Genomic DNA, 26,037 nt, shown 5'->3' on the forward strand with positions numbered 1-26,037 from the left:
GGTTAAATATAAGTTCCCGATTATACCTTACATGCCAGTGTGGCTTGAAAGATAAATCTGAGGTTCGTAATCCAAAGGTTACTGGTTCAAAACTAATACTCAACCAATGCTGCAGTAATTTGAAATTTTTCAAGGCTAGAATAAAAAAGAAAAACTCAAAAGCACCAGGAGACATGTGCTGAATGCCCAAAGGTGCCTTGGCGTAATGGTGTGGAGCGCTTGACCCGTTGTCTCTGCTACAGGCAGTTGGCAGGTTCAAGTCCCATGTCATGACATCAAGGTGCTGGAGGACCATCGGGAGACGGTGCTCTCTCCCCCTGTTTCCTGAAAAGTAACAGTTGGGGGTTATGTTTGAAAGAACCCTGTCCACCTAACATTTTACAGATAAGAATTAGGTTAAATGTTTACAAATAAAATTGCAATGCATTTTGGCCCATCTGACAGAATAGTCTGTGTATTTGCATACTGGGCCTCGATTATAATCGTCGACAATGGCAGTGTCATTTTTCTTGACTTTTGACAATGAAAAAACTACACTATAGTATATTTGTTTAATAATCGTTGCAAAAACCATGAACTATAGTTCATGATTTTCGCAACGATTTCAAAAACCAATATGAAAATGATGAAAAAATGACATATTTTAGTTCATGGTTTTGGCCCATCATCTGACAGAATAGGTTGTGTATTTGCATACTGGGCCCTGATTGGTGGCCCAAAACTTGGTTGGAAAGTCCCTCTTTTATGTCTGGCTTCCAGGCCAGTTGGAAAAGGGCACACTGAGAGGTGGTAAGAGTATGTTAAATTGGACATTTTCATGGTAAAAGGTTAGCTGGACAGGGTTCTTTCAGACATAAGCCCCAACCGTTACATCTCAGGAAACAGGGGGAGAGAGCACCGTCTCCCGATGGTCCTCCAGCACCTTGATGTCATGACATGGGACTTGAACCTGCCAACTGCCTGTAGCAGAGGCAACGGGTCAAGCGCTCCACACCATTACACCAAGGCACCTTTGGGCATTCAGCACATGTCTCCTGGTGCTTTTGAGTTTTTAGTTTTTATTCAAGCCTTGAAAAGTTCAAATTACTGCAGCATTGAGCTGTAGGAGGAACAGGACTTGAACATGGAATGTCTGTACTGAAAGCCTGATGATTAGACCACTGCACCATCAGTCAGACACTCTTAGGCAAAGTCTCCTGGTAATTTTGAAGTGATCTTTTGTTTGTTAGCCTTCAGTTAGTAAAGTTTAAATAACACAGAATCATATTAATCAGATGTTTCTTAGCGCTGTTGAGGTCTTCTTTTATATGATAGTGTAACAGCCGGGAATCGAACCCTGGTCTCCCACGTGGAAAGCCAACATCTTAACCACTACGACAATTAGAGTTTTGAGTTTTGAGTTCTGAGGCTGTGAGCCACTGCTAGAATAGCAGTAAATGAAGCTCAATAACTAGCATTAAACTTTAGGAAGAGTGGGATTTGAAAATGAACTCTCTGTGCGGAATAACCCCTACTACACCATCACTCAGTAACATCTGCCTCTTTGTACTGTTGAAGCGATCTTTTGTATGTTAGCCTTTAGATAGTAAAGTTGAAAGAATCAAGAGTTGAACATAGAATCACGTTCATCAGAGTGTAACACCCAGGAATCGAACACAGGTCACCTGCACTGAAGGCCAACATCTTAACCACTAAGCCAAAGCAACTGCCTATGGCTCAGGGGAGATATGAGACTTTTGAGGTCATCAGGCTGAGGCTGTGAGCCACTGCTATACAATAAAAAAATTCAAAAAACGATGGGCTATAACCCATGTTTTCTTTTGTTTTTTTTCCCATTTTTTTCAAATCCTCAAAAATGATGTGCTATAGTATGCCGTACGGTATGGGCTATAGCCCATGATAAAAAATGATGAAAAACGAGGATCTTTTTTTTTTCTTCAAAAATTCAAAAAACGATGGGCTATAACCCATGTTTTTTTTTTTTTTTTTTTTTTTTTTAATCCTCAAAAATGATGAAAAACTGCGTGCTATAGTATGCCGTACGGTATGGGCTATAGCCCATGGTCAAAAATGATGAAAAACTAGGTTAATTTTTTTTATCCAAAATTCCAAAAACGATGGGCTATAACCCATGTTTTCTTTTTTTTTTTTTTTTCAAATCCTCAAAAATGATGAAAAACTGCGTGCTATAGTATGCCGTACGGTATGGGCTATAGCCCATGGTCAAAAATGATGAAAAACGAGGATCATTTTTTTTTCAAAAATAAAAAAAACGATGGGCTATAACCCATGTTTTTTTTTTTTTCTTTTTTCTTTTTTTTCAAATCCTCACTGGCCATCTAAATTCTAAAGGGCTGGTTAAATATAAGTTCCCGATTATACCTTACATGCCAGTGTGGCTCGAAAGATAAATCTGAGGTTCGTAATCCAAAGGTTACTGGTTCAAAACTAATACTCAACCAATGCTGCAGTAATTTGAAATTTTCAAGGCTAGAATAAAAAAGAAAAACTCAAAAGCACCAGGAGACATGTGCTGAATGCCCAAAGGTGCCTTGGCGTAATGGTGTGGAGCGCTTGACCCGTTGTCTCTGCTACAGGCAGTTGGCAGGTTCAAGTCCCATGTCATGACATCAAGGTGCTGGAGGACCATCGGGAGACGGTGCTCTCTCCCCCTGTTTCCTGAAAAGTAACAGTTGGGGGTTATGTTTGAAAGAACCCTGTCCACCTAACATTTTACAGATAAGAATTAGGTTAAAATTTTACAAATAAAATTGCAATGCATTTTGGCCCATCTGACAGAATAGTCTGTGTATTTGCATACTGGGCCTCGATTATAATCGTCGACAATGGCAGTGTCATTTTTCTTGACTTTTGACAATGAAAAAACTACACTATAGTATATTTGTTTAATAATCGTTGCAAAAACCATGAACTATAGTTCATGATTTTCGCAACGATTTCAAAAACCAATATGAAAATGATGAAAAAATGACATATTTTAGTTCATGGTTTTGGCCCATCATCTGACAGAATAGGTTGTGTATTTGCATACTGGGCCCTGATTGGTGGCCCAAAACTTGGTTGGAAAGTCCCTCTTTTATGTCTGGCTTCCAGGCCAGTTGGAAAAGGGCACACTGAGAGGTGGTAAGAGTATGTTAAATTGGACATTTTCATGGTAAAAGGTTAGCTGGACAGGGTTCTTTCAGACATAAGCCCCAACCGTTACATCTCAGGAAACAGGGGGAGAGAGCACCGTCTCCCGATGGTCCTCCAGCACCTTGATGTCATGACATGGGACTTGAACCTGCCAACTGCCTGTAGCAGAGGCAACGGGTCAAGCGCTCCACACCATTACGCCAAGGCACCTTTGGGCATTCAGCACATGTCTCCTGGTGCTTTTGAGTTTTTAGTTTTAATTCAAGCCTTGAAAAGTTCAAATTACTGCAGCATTGAGCTGTAGGAGGAACAGGACTTGAACATGGAATGTCTGTACTGAAAGCCTGATGATTAGACCACTGCACCATCAGTCAGACACTCTTAGGCAAAGTCTCCTGGTAATTTTGAAGTGATCTTTTGTTTGTTAGCCTTCAGTTAGTAAAGTTTAAATAACACAGAATCATATTAATCAGATGTTTCTTAGCGCTGTTGAGGTCTTCTTTTATATGATAGTGTAACAGCCGGGAATCGAACCCTGGTCTCCCACGTGGAAAGCCAACATCTTAACCACTACGACAATTAGAGTTTTGAGGTGGTCACGCTGAGGCTGTGAACCACTGCTAGAATAGCAGTAAATTAAGCTCAATAACTAGCATTAAACTTTAGGAAGAGTGGGATTTGAAAATGAACTCTCTGTGCGGAATAACCCCTACTACACCATCACTCAGTAACATCTGCCTCTTTGTACTGTTGAAGCGATCTTTTGTATGTTAGCCTTTAGATAGTAAAGTTGAAAGAATCAAGAGTTGAACATAGAATCACGTTCATCAGAGTGTAACACCCAGGAATCGAACACAGGTCACCTGCACTGAAGGCCAACATCTTAACCACTAAGCCAAAGCAACTGCCTATGGCTCAGGGGAGATATGAGACTTTTGAGGTCATCAGGCTGAGGCTGTGAGCCACTGCTATACAATAAAAAAATTCAAAAAACGATGGGCTATAACCCATGTTTTCTTTTGTTTTTTTTCCCATTTTTTTCAAATCCTCAAAAATGATGTGCTATAGTATGCCGTACGGTATGGGCTATAGCCCATGATAAAAAATGATGAAAAACGAGGATCTTTTTTTTTTTTTTTTTTCAAAAAACGATGGGCTATAACCCATGTTTTTTTTTTTTTTTTTTTTCAAATCCTCAAAAATGATGAAAAACTGCGTGCTATAGTATGCCGTACGGTATGGGCTATAGCCCATGGTCAAAAATGATGAAAAACTAGGTTAATTTTTTTTATCCAAAATTCCAAAAACGATGAGCTATAACCCATGTTTTTTTTTTGTTTTTTTTTTTCAAATCCTCAAAAATGATGAAAAACTGCGTGCTATAGTATGCCGTACGGTATGGGCTATAGCCCATGGTCAAAAATGATGAAAAACGAGGATCATTTTATTTTCAAAAATTAAAAAAACGATGGGCTATAACCCATGTTTTTTTTTTTTTTCATTTTTTTCAAATCCTCACTGGCCATCTAAATTCTAAAGGGCTGGTTAAATATAAGTTCCCGATTATACCTTACATGCCAGTGTGGCTCGAAAGATAAATCTGAGGTTCGTAATCCAAAGGTTACTGGTTCAAAACTAATACTCAACCAATGCTGCAGTAATTTGAAATTTTCAAGGCTAGAATAAAAAAGAAAAACTCAAAAGCACCAGGAGACATGTGCTGAATGCCCAAAGGTGCCTTGGCGTAATGGTGTGGAGCGCTTGACCCGTTGTCTCTGCTACAGGCAGTTGGCAGGTTCAAGTCCCATGTCATGACATCAAGGTGCTGGAGGACCATCGGGAGACGGTGCTCTCTCCCCCTGTTTCCTGAAAAGTAACAGTTGGGGGTTATGTTTGAAAGAACCCTGTCCACCTAACATTTTACAGATAAGAATTAGGTTAAATTTTTACAAATAAAATTGCAATGCATTTTGGCCCATCTGACAGAATAGTCTGTGTATTTGCATACTGGGCCTCGATTATAATCGTCGACAATGGCAGTGTCATTTTTCTTGACTTTTGACAATGAAAAAACTACACTATAGTATATTTGTTTAATAATCGTTGCAAAAACCATGAACTATAGTTCATGATTTTCGCAACGATTTCAAAAACCAATATGAAAATGATGAAAAAATGACATATTTTAGTTCATGGTTTTGGCCCATCATCTGACAGAATAGGTTGTGTATTTGCATACTGGGCCCTGATTGGTGGCCCAAAACTTGGTTGGAAAGTCCCTCTTTTATGTCTGGCTTCCAGGCCAGTTGGAAAAGGGAACACTGAGAGGTTGTAAGAGTATGTTAAATTGGACATTTTCATGGTAAAAGGTTAGCTGGACAGGGTTCTTTCAGACATAAGCCCCAACCGTTACATCTCAGGAAACAGGGGGAGAGAGCACCGTCTCCCGATGGTCCTCCAGCACCTTGATGTCATGACATGGGACTTGAACCTGCCAACTGCCTGTAGCAGAGGCAACGGGTCAAGCACTCCACACCATTACGCCAAGGCACCTTTGGGCATTAAGCACATGTCTCCTGGTGCTTTTGAGTTTTTATTTTTTATTCAAGCCTTGAAAAGTTCAAATTACTGCAGCATTGAGCTGTAGGAGGAACAGGACTTGAACATGGAATGTCTGTACTGAAAGCCTGATGATTAGACCACTGCACCATCAGTCAGACACTCTTAGGCAAAGTCTCCTGGTAATTTTGAAGTGATCTTTTGTTTGTTAGCCTTCAGTTAGTAAAGTTTAAATAACACAGAATCATATTAATCAGATGTTTCTTAGCGCTGTTGAGGTCTTCTTTTATATGATAGTGTAACAGCCAGGAATCGAACCCTGGTCTCCCACGTGGAAAGCCAACATCTTAACCACTACGACAATTAGAGTTTTGAGGTAGTCACGCTGAGGCTGTGAACCACTGCTAGAATAGCAGTAAATGAAGCTCAATAACTAGCATTAAACTTTAGGAAGAGTGGGATTTGAAAATGAACTCTCTGTGCGGAATAACCCCTACTACACCATCACTCAGTAACATCTGCCTCTTTGTACTGTTGAAGCGATCTTTTGTATGTTAGCCTTTAGATAGTAAAGTTGAAAGAATCAAGAGTTGAACATAGAATCACGTTCATCAGAGTGTAACACCCAGGAATCGAACACAGGTCACCTGCACTGAAGGCCAACATCTTAACCACTAAGCCAAAGCAACTGCCTATGGCTCAGGGGAGATATGAGACTTTTGAGGTCATCAGGCTGAGGCTGTGAGCCACTGCTATACAATAAAAAAATTCAAAAAACGATGGGCTATAACCCATGTTTTCTTTTGTTTTTTTTCCCATTTTTTTCAAATCCTCAAAAATGATGTGCTATAGTATGCCGTACGGTATGGGCTATAGCCCATGATAAAAAATGATGAAAAACGAGGATCTTTTTTTTTTTTTTTTTTCAAAAAACGATGGGCTATAACCCATGTTTTTTTTTTTTTTTTTTTCAAATCCTCAAAAATGATGAAAAACTGCGTGCTATAGTATGCCGTACGGTATGGGCTATAGCCCATGGTCAAAAATGATGAAAAACTAGGTTAATTTTTTTTATCCAAAATTCCAAAAACGATGAGCTATAACCCATGTTTTTTTTTTTTTTTTTTTTTTCAAATCCTCAAAAATGATGAAAAACTGCGTGCTATAGTATGCCGTACGGTATGGGCTATAGCCCATGGTCAAAAATGATGAAAAACGAGGATCATTTTATTTTCAAAAATTAAAAAAACGATGGGCTATAACCCATGTTTTTTTTTTTTTTCATTTTTTTCAAATCCTCACTGGCCATCTAAATTCTAAAGGGCTGGTTAAATATAAGTTCCCGATTATACCTTACATGCCAGTGTGGCTCGAAAGATAAATCTGAGGTTCGTAATCCAAAGGTTACTGGTTCAAAACTAATACTCAACCAATGCTGCAGTAATTTGAAATTTTCAAGGCTAGAATAAAAAAGAAAAACTCAAAAGCACCAGGAGACATGTGCTGAATGCCCAAAGGTGCCTTGGCGTAATGGTGTGGAGCGCTTGACCCGTTGTCTCTGCTACAGGCAGTTGGCAGGTTCAAGTCCCATGTCATGACATCAAGGTGCTGGAGGACCATCGGGAGACGGTGCTCTCTCCCCCTGTTTCCTGAAAAGTAACAGTTGGGGGTTATGTTTGAAAGAACCCTGTCCACCTAACATTTTACAGATAAGAATTAGGTTAAATTTTTACAAATAAAATTGCAATGCATTTTGGCCCATCTGACAGAATAGTCTGTGTATTTGCATACTGGGCCTCGATTATAATCGTCGACAATGGCAGTGTCATTTTTCTTGACTTTTGACAATGAAAAAACTACACTATAGTATATTTGTTTAATAATCGTTGCAAAAACCATGAACTATAGTTCATGATTTTCGCAACGATTTCAAAAACCAATATGAAAATGATGAAAAAATGACATATTTTAGTTCATGGTTTTGGCCCATCATCTGACAGAATAGGTTGTGTATTTGCATACTGGGCCCTGATTGGTGGCCCAAAACTTGGTTGGAAAGTCCCTCTTTTATGTCTGGCTTCCAGGCCAGTTGGAAAAGGGAACACTGAGAGGTTGTAAGAGTATGTTAAATTGGACATTTTCATGGTAAAAGGTTAGCTGGACAGGGTTCTTTCAGACATAAGCCCCAACCGTTACATCTCAGGAAACAGGGGGAGAGAGCACCGTCTCCCGATGGTCCTCCAGCACCTTGATGTCATGACATGGGACTTGAACCTGCCAACTGCCTGTAGCAGAGGCAACGGGTCAAGCACTCCACACCATTACGCCAAGGCACCTTTGGGCATTAAGCACATGTCTCCTGGTGCTTTTGAGTTTTTATTTTTTATTCAAGCCTTGAAAAGTTCAAATTACTGCAGCATTGAGCTGTAGGAGGAACAGGACTTGAACATGGAATGTCTGTACTGAAAGCCTGATGATTAGACCACTGCACCATCAGTCAGACACTCTTAGGCAAAGTCTCCTGGTAATTTTGAAGTGATCTTTTGTTTGTTAGCCTTCAGTTAGTAAAGTTTAAATAACACAGAATCATATTAATCAGATGTTTCTTAGCGCTGTTGAGGTCTTCTTTTATATGATAGTGTAACAGCCGGGAATCGAACCCTGGTCTCCCACGTGGAAAGCCAACATCTTAACCACTACGACAATTAGAGTTTTGAGGTAGTCAGGCTGAGGCTGTGAGCCACTGCTAGAATAGCAGTAAATGAAGCTCAATAACTAGCATTAAACTTTAGGAAGAGTGGGATTTGAAAATGAACTCTCTGTGCGGAATAACCCCTACTACACCATCACTCAGTAACATCTGCCTCTTTGTACTGTTGAAGCGATCTTTTGTATGTTAGCCTTTAGATAGTAAAGTTGAAAGAATCAAGAGTTGAACATAGAATCACGTTCATCAGAGTGTAACACCCAGGAATCGAACACAGGTCACCTGCACTGAAGGCCAACATCTTAACCACTAAGCCAAAGCAACTGCCTATGGCTCAGGGGAGATATGAGACTTTTGAGGTCATCAGGCTGAGGCTGTGAGCCACTGCTATACAATAAAAAAATTCAAAAAACGATGGGCTATAACCCATGTTTTCTTTTGTTTTTTTTCCCATTTTTTTCAAATCCTCAAAAATGATGTGCTATAGTATGCCGTACGGTATGGGCTATAGCCCATGATAAAAAATGATGAAAAACGAGGATCTTTTTTTTTTTTTTTTTTTTTCAAAAAACGATGGGCTATAACCCATGTTTTTTTTTTTTTTTTTTTTCAAATCCTCAAAAATGATGAAAAACTGCGTGCTATAGTATGCCGTACGGTATGGGCTATAGCCCATGGTCAAAAATGATGAAAAACTAGGTTAATTTTTTTTATCCAAAATTCCAAAAACGATGAGCTATAACCCATGTTTTTTTTGTTTTTTTTTTTTTCAAATCCTCAAAAATGATGAAAAACTGCGTGCTATAGTATGCCGTACGGTATGGGCTATAGCCCATGGTCAAAAATGATGAAAAACGAGGATCATTTTATTTTCAAAAATTAAAAAAACGATGGGCTATAACCCATGTTTTTTTTTTTTTTTCATTTTTTTCAAATCCTCACTGGCCATCTAAATTCTAAAGGGCTGGTTAAATATAAGTTCCCGATTATACCTTACATGCCAGTGTGGCTCGAAAGATAAATCTGAGGTTCGTAATCCAAAGGTTACTGGTTCAAAACTAATACTCAACCAATGCTGCAGTAATTTGAAAATTTCAAGGCTAGAATAAAAAAGAAAAACTCAAAAGCACCAGGAGACATGTGCTGAATGCCCAAAGGTGCCTTGGCGTAATGGTGTGGAGCGCTTCACCCGTTGTCTCTGCTACAGGCAGTTGGCAGGTTCAAGTCCCATGTCATGACATCAAGGTGCTGGAGGACCATCGGGAGACGGTGCTCTCTCCCCCTGTTTCCTGAAAAGTAACAGTTGGGGGTTATGTTTGAAAGAACCCTGTCCACCTAACATTTTACAGATAAGAATTAGGTTAAATGTTTACAAATAAAATTGCAATGCATTTTGGCCCATCTGACAGAATAGTCTGTGTATTTGCATACTGGGCCTCGATTATAATCGTCGACAATGGCAGTGTCATTTTTCTTGACTTTTGACAATGAAAAAACTACACTATAGTATATTTGTTTAATAATCGTTGCAAAAACCATGAACTATAGTTCATGATTTTCGCAACGATTTCAAAAACCAATATGAAAATGATGAAAAAATGACATATTTTAGTTCATGGTTTTGGCCCATCATCTGACAGAATAGGTTGTGTATTTGCATACTGGGCCCTGATTGGTGGCCCAAAACTTGGTTGGAAAGTCCCTCTTTTATGTCTGGCTTCCAGGCCAGTTGGAAAAGGGCACACTGAGAGGTGGTAAGAGTATGTTAAATTGGACATTTTCATGGTAAAAGGTTAGCTGGACAGGGTTCTTTCAGACATAAGCCCCAACCGTTACATCTCAGGAAACAGGGGGAGAGAGCACCGTCTCCCGATGGTCCTCCAGCACCTTGATGTCATGACATGGGACTTGAACCTGCCAACTGCCTGTAGCAGAGGCAACGGGTCAAGCGCTCCACACCATTACGCCAAGGCACCTTTGGGCATTCAGCACATGTCTCCTGGTGCTTTTGAGTTTTTATTTTTTATTCAAGCCTTGAAAAGTTCAAATTACTGCAGCATTGAGCTGTAGGAGGAACAGGACTTGAACATGGAATGTCTGTACTGAAAGCCTGATGATTAGACCACTGCACCATCAGTCAGACACTCTTAGGCAAAGTCTCCTGGTAATTTTGAAGTGATCTTTTGTTTGTTAGCCTTCAGTTAGTAAAGTTTAAATAACACAGAATCATATTAATCAGATGTTTCTTAGCGCTGTTGAGGTCTTCTTTTATATGATAGTGTAACAGCCGGGAATCGAACCCTGGTCTCCCACGTGGAAAGCCAACATCTTAACCACTACGACAATTAGAGTTTTGAGGTAGTCAGGCTGAGGCTGTGAGCCACTGCTAGAATAGCAGTAAATGAAGCTCAATAACTAGCATTAAACTTTAGGAAGAGTGGGATTTGAAAATGAACTCTGTGCGGAATAACCCCTACTACACCATCACTCAGTAACATCTGCCTCTTTGTACTGTTGAAGCGATCTTTTGTATGTTAGCCTTCAGATAGTAAAGTTGAAAGAATCAAGAGTTGAACATAGAATCACGTTCATCAGAGTGTAACACATTTTTAACATTGTAACATGACCATGTTCAATTCATCATAACATTTAGAGACGTGCAAATATACACTTCTATATAGCCAAAAACAGGAAATCAGCATAGTCATCATCACGTTTGAAAGGCCGTTTTAGCCCATGGAAGAGTTTTAGCATTGCTGCCTTGAAGTCTCACTTGTGCTGCACGCCTGCCGCTGTGCCGTTTCATTTTTTTTAACCCTGCACAGAAAACTCATCTTTTCATTGAGTCACAACTCGCTCAGATCTCGCAATTTTTTTAGTGGTGCAACCACTCCAAGGAACAGCAATGTCCGTGTTAACCTATGTGACTATGAGTCACATAGTGGCAAAAGTGGCACTGTTGTGCCAGAAACAGAGAGACATTTAGGAAGTATTCAGACAGGTATCTTGGTGGTGTATCGAACCTTGTGGACCAGATCCAATGCAAGATGCTGTACTCTGTCGTCAACCCTAAGCCATTCCAGCCTATCAAAGTGGTCAGGGGAGTGAGGCGAAGTAGTAGCCTGACCAGTTTGTTTTGGGAAGTCTGGACCCTTGTTTTAAGATCCTGTGGTACCAAGAGTTAGTTAGTTATTTTAATGTATTGTCCATGTGTGGAAATTTGTCTTCGGTCTCAGACAAAAAAAAAACAAACAACAGCAACAACACTTTATTAATTATTTTCATGGGAAAAATGCAGTAAAAAGAAATGTGGCAAACACATGAATGACAAATCTAGACATGGCACCTTGGATATAATTGCAAAATTTACCATTATTATGTTGCATATATGCCATATGCATGTGGCATATGTTCATATAATATATGTTCATATAATATATTTATGTTCATATAATATATATTTTAGGATTTCTTTCCTAGGGTGGGATGTATTCCTGTATTCCTCTAAATCTTTGTTAAAAAAGGCCAAATTGCCATGCCCAGGTCGTCGCATCCGATGTAAAATAAAATAAAATAATCTGAAATGTTTGTAAACAAACCCCAAATGTTTGTAAACAAATATCAAATGTTTGTAAACAATATCAAATGTTTGTAAACAAATATCAAAATGTTTGTAAACAAATCCCAAATATTTGTAAACAAATGCCAAATGTTTGTAAACAAATATAATGTTTGTAAACAAATCCCAAATGTTTGTAAACAAATCCAAAATGTTTGTAAACTAATATCAAAATGTTTGTAAACAAATATCAAAATGTTTGTAAACAAATATCAAAATGTTTGTAAACAAACCACACATGTTTATAAACAAATTACAAAATGTTTGTAAACAAATCCCAAATGTTTGTAAACAAATCCCAAATGTTTGTAAACAAATATCAAAATATTTGTAAACAAATATCAAAATGTTTTGTAAACAAATCCCAAATGTTTGTAAACAAATTACAAAATGTTTGTAAACAAATCCCAAATGTTTGTAAACACATATCAAATATTTGTAAACAAACCACACATGTTTGTAAACAAATCCCAAAAATGTTTGCAAACAAATCTCAACATATTTGTAAACAAACAACAAATGTCTGTAAACAAATTACAAATTGTTTGTAAACAAACAACAAATGTTTGTAAACAAATTACAAATAGTTTGTAAACAAATTACAAATAGTTTGTAAACAAAATCCTGTCATGTTTGTGAACAATCCCAAATGTTTGTAAACAAATCTACAATGTAGGTAAACAAATCACACATGTTTGTAGACAAACCTTAAAATGTTTGTAAACAAACCCTGCAATGTTTTGTAAACACATCCTTGAACGTTGGTGGTAACGTTGGTGGTAACGTTGGTGGTCCAGGACATGCCTCAGACTTCTCCTCAGGAGACTTCAGATCTGAAGCCATTTTACCCTTGCTGACGTCCACGATACCCCATCTGAAGATATTTAAGGCCCTATTTTGAAACAAAAACATTTTTGAATAGTTCAACTAGCCGATTTACAAGCTCACGTGTCGATGTAGATCAGCCAGTTGAACAATTTTAATGTATGTAAAACAGTAAAAAAATAAGGCAAAGAAATGTAGGGAGCGCAACCATGTTGTGAAGCTAGTAGATCTGCTATTTTGCTGGCTATTTTTCCCAGTTATTTTACGACTATCCTGCATGTTGTGTGCGTGCATGCGCTGCGTGCGTTGCGTGCGTGTGTGCGTGTGTGTGTGTGTGTACAGGTGAAGTGTGACCAGTACTGGCCCTCCCGCGGTACAGAGACCTATGGGATGATCCAGGTGACCATGCTGGACACAGTGGAGCTGGCCACGTACAGCATACGCACCTTCAACCTACACAAGGTATACAGTATAGGAACCTGTGTTGTTTTTGGCAGCACATTTTGATTTTAGTTTTAGTCAGTCTTTTGAATAGTTACATTTTAGTCACCCGGAATGTTTTAGTGTTAGTGTAGTTTTAGTCGACTAAATATCATACGATTTTAGTCGACTAAATTGATTGATTGTTGATTTAGTCTAACAAAATGTATTTTGGGGGCCCTTGATGCCATCTGTTTTTTTCACTTGCTGAAAATAGTAGATCTACAAGCCCACAATTGCTATTTTCAGCATGCAACGAAGTGTAATACTGGATACATACTGTACTGGATCTTATACTGGATCTTATACTGGATCTGGATCTTATACTGGATCTCTTGTCCACTAATCCCTTCCTAACATTTTAGTTTAGTTTTTATTTGACAAAATCGACAGTATATTATGTAGTCACCATAGATTAGTTTCCATTTAGTTTTCGTTAGTGAAAAAATGTACTGTAGTCGACGAACATTTTTCGTCCTAGTTTTAGTCGAGGAAAACAACACTGATAGGAACCTGTACATAAACATTCTAATTAGGGCTGGGCAGGGACGTGCACACAGACATCAAAGGGGGCTTCAGCCCCTGCCCTTTTACCCGTCTGTAAAACAACTGCCCTTAACCAGACCATGAATGCAGCATTTACTATTGTGAAAGAAATGCAAATGCCACTCTTTTCATTCCATGCCATGCCTGAAGGCAGCATTCAGGAGAATTGCTTTTTTTCCCGAAGTCTCCTGAACTTGAACACAGTATTTTGCGTTGAACAAATTTGTTTCGAAATCAATGTCGTACACTGCATCTCCACTGGCTAAAGAGTGCTGGGTTGCCCCCTGAAAATAGCTGATCTACAAGCTCTCAACGCGTCACAGGAACGACGCATTGTGAGCTTGTAGATCTGCTATTTTCGCATTTCTTTGTCCAAAAGTGCCCTCTTACGGGATTTCAGCCCCTGCCCCTCTAACACTTTCTGCACGTCCCTGGGGCTCGAAAAATGTATCTAATTAATTTGAAGCGTTGCAATTAATTAATCGAAATTAATCACATTTTAAACGCATATTAAAATGTACGCAATATTTGACGTGAGAAGCTTTTTTTTTGTTCAATTAAAACAGATTTAGTCAATTTGCCAGCCCCATTGTGAACCCGGACATGTTGAGTACACCAAGGTTTTATGTTAGAAATGTTGAGTATGGTTCCCCAGCATGTATAAACTGCCGGATGCTAATTTGCATATTATGTTGAGCAATTTTCATAGACGATTTGCTCGTCCACATACGACGTGAATTCTGTCATTGTCAATGGCAAATGTGACACATGTGACACGAGTTAAAGGACAACTTTAGTTTTTTTCAACCAAGGTTCATGTTTTAGGTTGTTATTAGAGAAAGTAAAAGATGAGTCTTAATTTTTTTTCATTTGCTGCTTTCTTTCGTTTTAGGACTTTTTGCTCTTTTTGACAGGGGGGCGGGGGCATTCGAGCATGGGGATAAATATGTATTTTTTTACAACATTTTATGGTGATTTATTTTTTTATTATTTACTATAGTCCTAATAAACCACAGGAAATTACATCTGGCCACAGCAGATCACAGGATCTACTGAATGTGAAGGTAGCCTACTGGGGGAAGGCTTATACTGTGTGTATAGGCTCAATATGTCAGTTTGTCACATTCAATAGATCCTGTGATCTTTTGTGGTCAGATGTAATTTCTTGGGGTTTATTAGGACTATAGTAAATCATAATAAAATGAATCGCCATAATATTTTGTAAAAAAATACATATTTAGCCCCATGCTCGAATGCCCCCGCCCCCCTGTCAAAAAGAGCTAAAATCCCCAAAACAAAAGAAAGCAGCAAATGAAAGAAAATTAACACTCACCTTTTAGTTTCTCTAATAACAACCTAAAACATGAACCTTGGTTGAAAAAAACTAAAGTTGTCCTTTAAGGACAAAATAGTGAGGGCAGAAAAGTATTGGCCGGAATGACATTTGTGAGGATTTCATGGGCTGGATGGAATATGATGTATGATGATGTGTGATGATAAGAGCGCGCCTCACTTCACACACGTCTCAATATTTGCCATCGACAATGAAAGGAGAAATGAGGTCAAATGTCCGCCAAATATGACGAAAACAGGCAACAGGCATTCTGATTGGCCAGTATGAGATGACGCATGATGATGTACGATGATAAGAGCGCCCCTCACTTCATACGGGTGTGGTTTTTTATTTACAAGCAATTTTCACAAGTTGTGTCTTTTTCCACTTGACAGTTTGCCCAGTATTTTTGCGCAATCTATCTATCTATCTATCTATCTATCTTGTGGGTGATTGACCCTCTAGCAGCGAATGAATGAATGAACGAACGAACGAACGAACGAACGAACGAACGAGCGAGCGAACGAACGAACGAACGAACGAACGAACGAACGAACGCACTTTGAATTTACATGTAATTCAAGTGCGTTCCAATCCTCTGTGATACCTTATGCCTTCATCTTCTACCGTCTATATACATTCCTCTTGCCTGCCATACCAGAACGGCTCCAGTGAGAAGAGAGAGGTGAGGCAGTTCCAGTTCATGGCGTGGCCGGACCACGGGGTTCCTGAGTACCCCACTCCCACCCTGGCCTTCCTGAGGAGGGTGAAGGCCTGCAACCCGCCCGACGCAGGGCCCATGGTGGTCCACTGCAGGTACAACATATTTTGCTTGCTTTGCAGTGTTGATTTCGTCGACTAATACCAAGACGAAAAATGTCCGTCGACTGCCTTCTTTCACGTACAAAGTTCTCTTCAACTGGGATTTCAGGCAATGGTCCATAGATTGTGTGTAGAACATTTCGCGCAAATTTGCTCGAAAAAGTCCCGGCAGAAAATCAGGTTTAAAGCGTGTTTCTAAGGGCGGAGCTGTCACTGGTCAAAGTGACAGATGTGTTCCCCATGAGTGAACCATGGCACATGTGAAAACAAGTGACATGGCTTTTTGCCAAAACGAGGCATGAGTTATGCCTGTCCAAAGGTTTAATTTTGAAATGATTGCTATATCGCCTGTTACTAAGACTAAAATGAAAACTATTCAAAAGACTATGACTAAACTAAATGTGCTGCCAAAAACAACAGTTTGCTTGTTTATTTATTTGTTTGTTTGTTTGTTTGTTTGACCGCACACGGACACTACGTGTGGTGTGGACACACGGATACGCACGCATTATCAGCATGCTCATATATAGCTCATATATATACACTGATTACATCATGGATCTCATACAGTATATGGGCATAAAAGGACTGACTGAATTCCGGACTTGTAATATTGCAGTATTGATCCTTTTTACTTCTAAGTAAAATGTGTGAGTACGTCTTCAATCAAGGTGTTTGTGTGTGTGTGTGCGCGTGTGTGCGCGTTCCCATGGTAACAGCGCGGGCGTGGGGCGCACCGGCTGCCTGGTGGTCATCGAGGCCATGCTGGAGCGCATGCGCCACGAGAAGTCGGTGGACGTGTACGGCCACGTGACGTGCATGCGCGCGCAGCGCAACTACATGGTGCAGACGGAGGAGCAGTACGCCTTCGTGCACGCCGCGCTGCTGGAGGCGGCGGCGTCGGGACACACGGAGGTGCCGGCCCGCGGCCTCTACGCGCACATCCAGACGCTGGGGGCGGTGCCGCCCACGGAGAGCCTGTCCGCCATGGAGCTGGAGTTCAAGGTAGTGTCATTATCCCATTCTGACCTGAGATCAGATTCATACGAGGTTTTCCACTGGACACACACTGGTCTGATGAACCCATTCTGACCTGAGATCAGATTCTAAAAATGTCAGTCGTTCTTCGATTTTTACAAAAATAGCAGACCTACAAGCTCGTATCGCGCCACTCGGTGGCGCGATATGAGCTTGTAGATCTGCTATTTTTCAATAGCTAAAGCATAACATGATGCCGACACCAAAATGGGTGCCCGGTCAGAATGGGTTAAAAGAATTGCGCCACATTTTCACGATGTTTTGAAAATTGCAGATCTACAAGCACGTAGCGCGGCACTCAGTGCCGTGCTATGAGCTTGTAGATCTGCTATTTTTCAATAGCTAAAGTATCATGAAATGCTTAAACGACCAAATGGAAGTCATTCTACAAAAATGACTTCTAAATCATGACCGTTTTCTGAAAAACCTTATGTTTCTATGTCAGTGGTTCTCAAGTATTTCATGTCATGGAGCCCATGTAATTGGCCACTGAGCCCCATCTGACAATATGTTGTTCCAGGAAGCCGTCAGAAGCAAAGATCTGAGTTAAAAACGCTCAGAAAGAATAAATATTCAAAGATTTGTGCCGCATTTTCACGATTAGCGTGGCACGCTATGAGCTTGTAGATCTGCTATTTTTCAATAGCTAAAGTATAACATAATGCTTAAAACACCAAATGGGTTAACTCATCCTTGCTAAGGACTTTTAATGAGATCCCACACCGCCAACGACGCCTTTAACGTGTTAACGCCTTTAACGCCTTTAACGTGTTCTGTTTAATGATAAAACTATAAAGTTGACTTACCGCTAATCAAAGCTCCCCTCGAGTGGCAGCTCCATGTTCGATTGCTTCCCCTTCAGGCACAATGCATTGGAAAAAGAGCAAGGTGGTGGATGAGGCCTTTCTAGGCCTAGTATTCCATTTCAAATTGCGCTGGGTAAATAAAGCGACTGTGTTTAGTGGCTCAATAGCTCTTCCCCATGAAATGAAAATATGAATGAAAAACCTTATGTTTCTTTGTCAGTGGTATTTCTCAAAGTATTTCATGTCATGGAGGAGCCCCAAAAATAGGCTATATGTAATTGGCCGCCCCATCTGAAAATATGTTGTTTCAGGGAAGCAAAGATTTGAGTTAAAAACGTTTGCTCTGAAAGAATATAAAAGATTTGCACCAGATCGACAAGCTTGTAGATCCGGTAGGAGATGTTAGTGAGCTGGATAAAATTCCATTGACTTTTACCGGTTGAGACCTATTATTAGGAAAGTCAAGGATCCAGCCTGCAAGACAGAATAAATGAACATGTGGCTGTATTGTATTAAAGGCTGATGAAGAATCAACAAAGAGCAGCCTGGCGTGCTTCTTACTGCCTTCTAAATGTTTGTATAGAAGGTTCAGTAAGGTCGATGAGGCGTCTTGCATGCCTCTCCTGGTTCTGTAGGCAAACTGAAAGGGGTCTGTATATGTTCAAGACCAGGAGCTCTGTTTTAACCAGTTTTTCAAGTTGTTTCATAACCAGAGAGGTCAGGGCAACAGGTCGGAAGTAGTTCAGTTCCATAGTGTGCTTTATTTTGGAAACAGGCACCACTATGGACTGTTTCCAAAGAGAAGGCTCCTTCTGCAGGGAGAGGGACAAATTAAAAATATAATTAAAAATGTGGCCTATATGGTCAGCAGACTCAGCACATGTTTTTAGCAGGCACCCACTGAGTTTATCAGGGCCAGGACTTTTCCTGGGTTTACACCTCTTGAAACACTTGGTTACATCTCATACAGTCTCATTAAAAAAGGGATTCATAGGAGGGGCCGACGTGAAACTGTTCCTAATTTCATCATGCTTGACCTTATAGTCGTGAGCAGGCCGGCTCTGCGAGGATATCCACAACGAGTAACTATACACACACGCATGCACGCAAGCGTGCACACACACACACACACACACACACACACACACACACACACACACACACACACACACACACTGCCGCAAACCAATGTATTCTTCTAGTATTACTGAAACTGACACTTTGCTTTTTGCCAACGTGGAAGAATCACATTGCGTAGCTGTCAGCGGAGAGCGGAGGAGGATAAAAATACATTTTTTAAAAGAGGCATTTGGGAGGTGTTGACGTGTGACGCCGTAGATTTCACTGACATGCCATACTGTGTGGTTCTTTGTGACTATTATGTCTGCATTGCATTCTTAGGATGGGATTTCTTTGACACAGGGAGACGTGCTTGTATTTCGAGTGTGAGAACAAAGGGTTATGACGTGCTTCTGAAATGCCAATAGTTTCGTGTGAGGTTAGGGTTATAGGCTTAGTAATAATCCTGGATTAGCCCCCGTTTTGTAATGACTCCCTACTAGGCCCTAGCCCATTCTGACCTGAGATCAGATTCATACGAGGTTTCCGCCGGACACACACTGGTCTGATGAACCCATTCTGACCTGAGATCAGATTCTAAAAATGTCAGTCGCTCTTCGATTTTTCAAAAAATAGCAGACCTACAAGCTCGTATCGCGCCACTCGGTGGCGCGATATGAGCTTGTAGATCTGCTATTTTTCAATAGCTAAAGCATGACATGATGCCGACACCAAAATGGGTGCCCGTTCAGAATGGGATAAAGTATGAAAGGTGGAGAGAGAAATGCCTGTTGTATAGCGTACAACACAGGGAACCAGCCAGGGACGGAGAATGTGCAGAGAATGTTAAGAGAGGCAGGGTCTGAAATTCTGTTGGCCCAAAATTGAGAAAATAGCCCTCAATGCGTCGCAGCGCGTCTACAAGCTCTCAACGTGTCACGCTGCGACGCGTTTAGAGCTTGTAGATCGGCTGTTTTCCTGGCACGACACGCACTCCTTTAGCTGCTGAATATGTCCGTATTATGGATTTTTAATTTCTACGTCTGTCCATGTTATGGATTTATATTCTCTCCACGCAAAATGTTGCGTTCAAGTACCCAGGAGAGTTTGGAAAAAAGGCAATTCTCCTGAATGCTTGGAAAGGAAAGGGAGTGGGGGGAGGGGGATGGCATTTGCATTGCTTTCACCATAGGAAATGCTGCATTCATGGTCTGGAGAGGGTAGATTTTTTTACAGACGGGTTACAGGGCAGGGGCTCGAGCCCCTTTTGATGTCTATGTTTGCACATGCCCATGGAACCATCACAGGAGCAAACGACACTTTAGAATAAGTCGTCGGAGCAATGCAGTGGCATCATGAAAGTGCATAATGAGCAGTTGAGACGATTAACCATACCAATTATCCATAATGGGGTCAGAATAAATGCTGGTCTTATAGATAGTTCTTCGTCTGAACTGCTCTTGTCTTTATAAGGACAATACTAGTCTGATCTGCCCTCTGACTGCATGGTTCACAACCAGTTGAACAGTTGAATTTGCACTTTAGAAGGCTGGAGGTGGATTATAATGATGATTGAGAATCATTTACACCTTTCAGGGTTAACCCACGTGCACCGCCACCCCAGTAGTAGGCCTACTAGTAGTACCATAATCTTAATATGAAAATATCTTTGGTGAAGATATTTAGTGTAGGAATCTAGAGCCCAAACCACAGTTGCAATTCCTTGAGTTGCAAGGAATTGCATTGGTGTGGAAGACCGTAAAACGGTGTTGTTGCAAGGAGTTGCAAGTGCAACTGGTGTGGTTTGGGCTTAATATTAATTGGAATCTAATAAGTGTATGGGACTTGGTATAGCCTAGTCCAGTCTGCAAAAGTGCATTTAAATATATATAGGGGGTTTCAGTGGTGGTGAAGACTGCAGCATATACATCAAGGTCAAGGACACGCTCAAGGTTTCTTTATTATATATATATATTATATTTGCACACATGGACCTCGTATACCTCCTACCTGATGGCATTAGCCCTATATGCTGAGGGTATAGTACATAGGAGAGGTCAGACACAATTTTCTTAACCCGTCCAATGGTGGCCTGCTCAAAGATGACCAGCTGGGGGGTGATGGGAGGTGTAGAGTGTAGACTATCTATCTAGCTGAAACAAAGATAAATGACAATGTCTGTTCTGTTTAGCACATACTGATACTTCCATGACCGCAGAGAGCAAAGGTACGTTTCGCAGTGGATGTATCATCTATGAAGGTTAAAGATGGAGTGCCACAATTTTCTTCCACCCTAAAACATGATCATTATTATAATATAAGGAGGAAGAACTTTTTTTCCAAAAAGTGTACAGTATTTGTTAAAATCATGCTTTTATGTGGACACCAGTTCATTAAGTATGCCTGGTTTGCCTGGTGGGTGGTGATGGGTGGTGATCCACCTGAACTGAAGCTGCACCCACAGCTGTAGTTGTATGATAAAGGGGGAGGGGTTGGGGAGGGGCTGATAGTGTGATGTCACTATTTTACTGTTTATCTCATTGGCCTGTTTGACTGTCAAGGGTTCAGCCTCCAGGAAGAAACCCTAAATACAAAGTTAATACACCATTGCACATAAAAACGACTCCAGGGGGTTGAAGTATTGTCACCTCATAGACACATGGAAAAATACAAAAATTGTGGCACTCCATCTTTAAAATACAAATTGAGCCCCCATGTACTTCACAAAAATGCGGGGAAAATTCATGAGCCCCAAATCCATATGGCCACCATAGACAACCTGTTAAGGCACAATAAGGCAAAATTACCTAAAATGTATTCTGCTTTAAGTAGCATGTGACAAATTAGAAGGTTTTCATGATTTTGAATCCATTCCAAGCATTAGTTTTTCACAAAAAACACTCCTTGTGCTGAAAATGGCCATATGCTGACCTCACCACATTTGTGATGACGGCTATGGCCGTTTTTGGCGAGTTACATGGGGGCTCAATTTGTTTTTTAACCTTCATAGATGATACATCCACTGAGGAATGGACCTTTGCTCTCCACAGTCACGGAAGTATCAGAAGATGTCAAGTGATCGGCGGAGATAAATTCAAGACGTGCCTGTGATTTACATCCTCAGAAACTGGCCAACACTAAAGCACATACCTCAAGATTCATCAGTGCCAACCTGCCGTGCAACAAGTTCAAGAACCGCCTGGTCAACATCATGCCTTTCGAGTCCAGCCGCGTTTGCCTGCAGCCAATCAGAGGCGTGGAGGGCTCCGACTACATCAACGCCAGCTTCATTGACGGATACAGGTGAGAATTCCACTACGGCAATGACAACACCAGAGTTAGATAGGATACAGGTGAGAATTCTACTACGGCAATGACAACACCAGAGTCAGAACAGGATACAGGTGTAATTCCACTACGGCGATGACAACACCAGTAATAAACTCCTATCCTCCTCCTGTCAACCACCCTCCTCCTCCCAGCAATGAGCAGAAGCATGGAATCCTCCCTCGTTTGAGTAAGGACGCGGTGTGATTAGCCACAATGGCCAGTGCACTTGTGCAAGACGTGCTGTGATTGGCCAGTAGTAGCTACTTTGAGTGGCAGTCAGTGGGAAATGCTCTCGCCACAGAATGTACTAGTATTCTGCCATAATAATCATTCTGGGCGGCCCCGGCTGTTGGTACGCAGAAGCGCTTCCCGGCGCTTGATTGACAGCGCATAATGAATTTTGACGACGCATGCGCACTGGCGCACCACTTATGTGCAGCCCTGTCTATAGGAGTGGTTGTACCACTCAAAAATACGTTAAAAAAAAAAGAAAAGGGAAAACCTGCGAAGGACATAAGGAAGAGAGTTTCCAATATGGCTGCTGTGTATTAGAAAGGTGTTAGGGGCGCTCTTTTCATCGAGGGCCGCTCTTATCATCGTACATCATCATGACGTAAAAAAGACACTATGCCGATTTGCTCAGACACTATGACATACATTCTCCATCCATTTGACAATGGGAATTGATCAATCTAATGTTTGTGTAGGACAAAGTTTGTGAACATACACTAAAAGCTGGATATAGGAATAGGGGACATCTGTAAAAAAAAGGTAAAATCTGTATTCCGTGCGTGCGTGCGTGTGTGCGTGCATTATGCATATAGTTGTGCGCCGGTATTATTATGATGCATGGTGAAACAGTTCCCTCTAGTGGCTGTGTTGTGTGATACGACATCTGTTAACCCATTTAGACCTGAGGCCGTTTCTACAAAATATCTTCTAAATCTGAACATTTCTGATAAACCTATCTTTCTATGTCTATTTCTATGTTTTCAAACTATTGCAAAGATTTGATTTAAAAATGTTCGCTCTGAAAGAATATATTATATTCAAAGATCTACAAGCTCGTTGCACGGCACTCGGTGCCGCACTATGAGTTTGTAGATCTGCTATCTTTCAATAGCTAAAGTATAACATAATACGTTATTAGATTCTAGATTTTCCATTACTGACACGAAAAAGAAAAATAAATCTTTAGGTTTTGTTGTTAATTAATCCATGAAAGGTTTAGCTTTTTTGGGGAATGTTTTTTGATTTTTAAGGGGACCCATAACAATGTGTCTGTGACCCACAAATGGGTCCCGACTAGGGGTGTAAAGATACAATTTAACAGTTTAAGGGCCCATGACGTAGATTTCCGTCATGGTACTTAATATGATCATGTGCCCCGAGACGGAGATTGATTAATCTCCGTCAAGTTAGTGATATCAAAACCGGTCGCATCGCTCTACAGCCTAGGAGCGCTTGTTGCGCAATCCTCGGTGTTGCGCAACACTGACATGTCATCGAAAATGTTCCCTGCCTATTTAGCCGACGAGAACGGAAATCTTAAAACGTTAATAACTCTCGATCTGAATAATCCTGCCTAATTATAAAAAAAAGGTTATGTGTTTGACGGGCCCCCGCTGTCCAGTCGCTAGTCTCATTAGATTTTATCTTACCTCCCATTGTTGTCGATCGCATCGATAGTGTTGTGGCTATTGTTAGCTGCTACTCAGACATTCACAACAACATCCGGTCCGTCTGTAAAAGTGCTCCAGGTGCTATAAACGATGGGCACATTTTATTAATGGATACATGGTTGACGATACGATTCAATGTCCCTTTTATGCCCGACTCAGAATGATGTCAGATTTCTGTATGTGTCTCTCTGTGTTCTCTCTTTATTCCTACCGTATATATGTAGTTCTGTGTCAGCCAAGCCCAAATATGGAGTGTTGGGATGTCAGAACAGGCCAGCTTATAGAGTTCTGTGTAAGGCATGCCCAAATATGGAGTGTTGTGAGGTCAGAACAGGCCAGCTCCATTTATGGACCCTGGGCAGGGGCCCGGTCCACAGCCCCGGGCAGAGTCCTTTTTGGGGCGGTTATGCACAACCGTGGGTCCGACCAACTTGACACCGGGCACTGCACTCCCTGTGGTGGTGTGGAACACGTGTGTAGAATTTGAAGTCGGTGGGGCGAACAGTTCTCGAGTTACGTGGATTACAGACGTACAGACGTACACACAGAGAACTGGTGCATTTATAGTTAGATAAAGTAAACACAGTTATTCTCTGGCAAATACATGGACATGTATGTGTTCATGACGTGACATTTTGTGTAAAATCTCTGCCTATGATGATGCAGCATTGACTTTGTTGAAAAATGTTCGCCGACTACCTTTAGTCACTGACAAAAACAAAAACAAAAAAAGTAAATAATACCCAAGCAACTAAAACTAAGACTAAAACATTTCAGTCAATTGCGATGTGACTAAAACTAAATCAAAATGTGCTGTCAAAATCGAAACAGAAATTTGCTGTCAAAATCTAAACAGAAATTTGCTGTCAACATCGAATCAGAGAGGTCATGTTTGAAAGTGATTCATGATTTAACCCATTCTGAACGGGCACCCATTTTGGTGTCAGCATCATGTTATGCTTTAGCTATTTAAAAATAGCAGATCTACAAGCTCATATCGCGCCACCGAGTGGCGCGATACGAGCTTGTAGGTCTGCTATTTTTGAAAAAAATCGAACAACGACTGACATTTTTAGAATCTGATCTCAGGTCAGAATGGGTTCATCAGACCAGTGTGTGTCCGGCGGAAACCTTCGTATGAATCTGATCTCAGGTCAGAATGGGTTAAGTTGTTGTTTTGATTGCTTTTCCCCCAGGCAACAGAAAGCCTACCTGGCGAGCCAGGGTCCACTGGCAGAGACAACAGAAGACTTCTGGAGAATGCTGTGGGAGCACAACTCGACCATAGTGGTGATGCTGACCAAACTACGAGAGATGGGCCGGGTTAGTGAAACAAACACGAATACACGCAGACACGAGGGTGCGCACGCTTTTCCGACATACCTATAGTCCGACATTAGTCGGACAATAGTTTGAAATACCCGCTTTTTACCTCAACAGTCCGACTCGGGGTATAGGCTTTAGTTTAGACATGTCAACTGTCATTTAGCCTGTGGTCATTTAAGCCTATGCTTTCTATGGCATAGGCAGCTCCCGGCAGGATCCGCCGGGAGAATCTAGACGCAGCTGCGCGACATGAGATGAATTAATTAGAGCGACAGAGAGAGAGAGAGGAGTGTGTGTTTGTGTGTGCGTCAATTTAACAAAGGTGCAGATGATCAGAAATCAGCAGAGAGTGATCGACGCTTACTCTATGCCGAATTGAAGTGGACTTTTTTTTCCGAGGCTGACCGACATTTGACCGACAACCTACCTCAAACCCTAACCGCAAGCACGGGAGCAGCGCATGTCCGACCGAATGTCGGTCCGTTGGTGTGTGTGCATCAAGCCCCCAGGGAGGCTCTATAACGTTGAAGCACTCGGCCTACTGGTTAGAGCGTAAACGGGTGCATGTCTTTTTTCCGACACTCTTTTAGCCGACAGGACAATGGTCCGACAGTTTCGGACTATTGTCTGAAATACCGTCTTTTTACTCCAACAGTTCGACACGACATTAGACAGACAGAAGTTCCTGGCGATAGTCCGACAATCCGTAGGTTAGACAGGTACCCCTTAGGTTAGACACCCCTTAGGTT

General features: G+C 41.0%; 1 protein-coding gene across 1 annotated transcript in view; it reads left to right on the plus strand.

The window, feature by feature from the left end:
* The window catches only part of LOC310860075 (receptor-type tyrosine-protein phosphatase F-like), a gene marked incomplete at its 5' end in the record, with an annotated part of 64,532 nt that overhangs the window by 32,721 nt on the left and 5,774 nt on the right, over positions 1-26,037 (plus strand). Inside the window, 5 exons of the mRNA XM_083766838.1 lie at positions 13,209-13,328; positions 15,887-16,041; positions 16,767-17,052; positions 22,075-22,253; positions 25,159-25,285. Coding sequence (XP_083622964.1) covers positions 13,209-13,328; positions 15,887-16,041; positions 16,767-17,052; positions 22,075-22,253; positions 25,159-25,285 — 867 coding nt within the window. The remainder of the gene's footprint in view (positions 1-13,208; positions 13,329-15,886; positions 16,042-16,766; positions 17,053-22,074; positions 22,254-25,158; positions 25,286-26,037) is intronic.

The sequence above is a fragment of the Protomyctophum parallelum genome (assembly GCF_964188405.1).
Source record: "Protomyctophum parallelum genome assembly, chromosome: 6".
Lineage (NCBI taxonomy): Eukaryota > Metazoa > Chordata > Actinopteri > Myctophiformes > Myctophidae > Protomyctophum > Protomyctophum parallelum.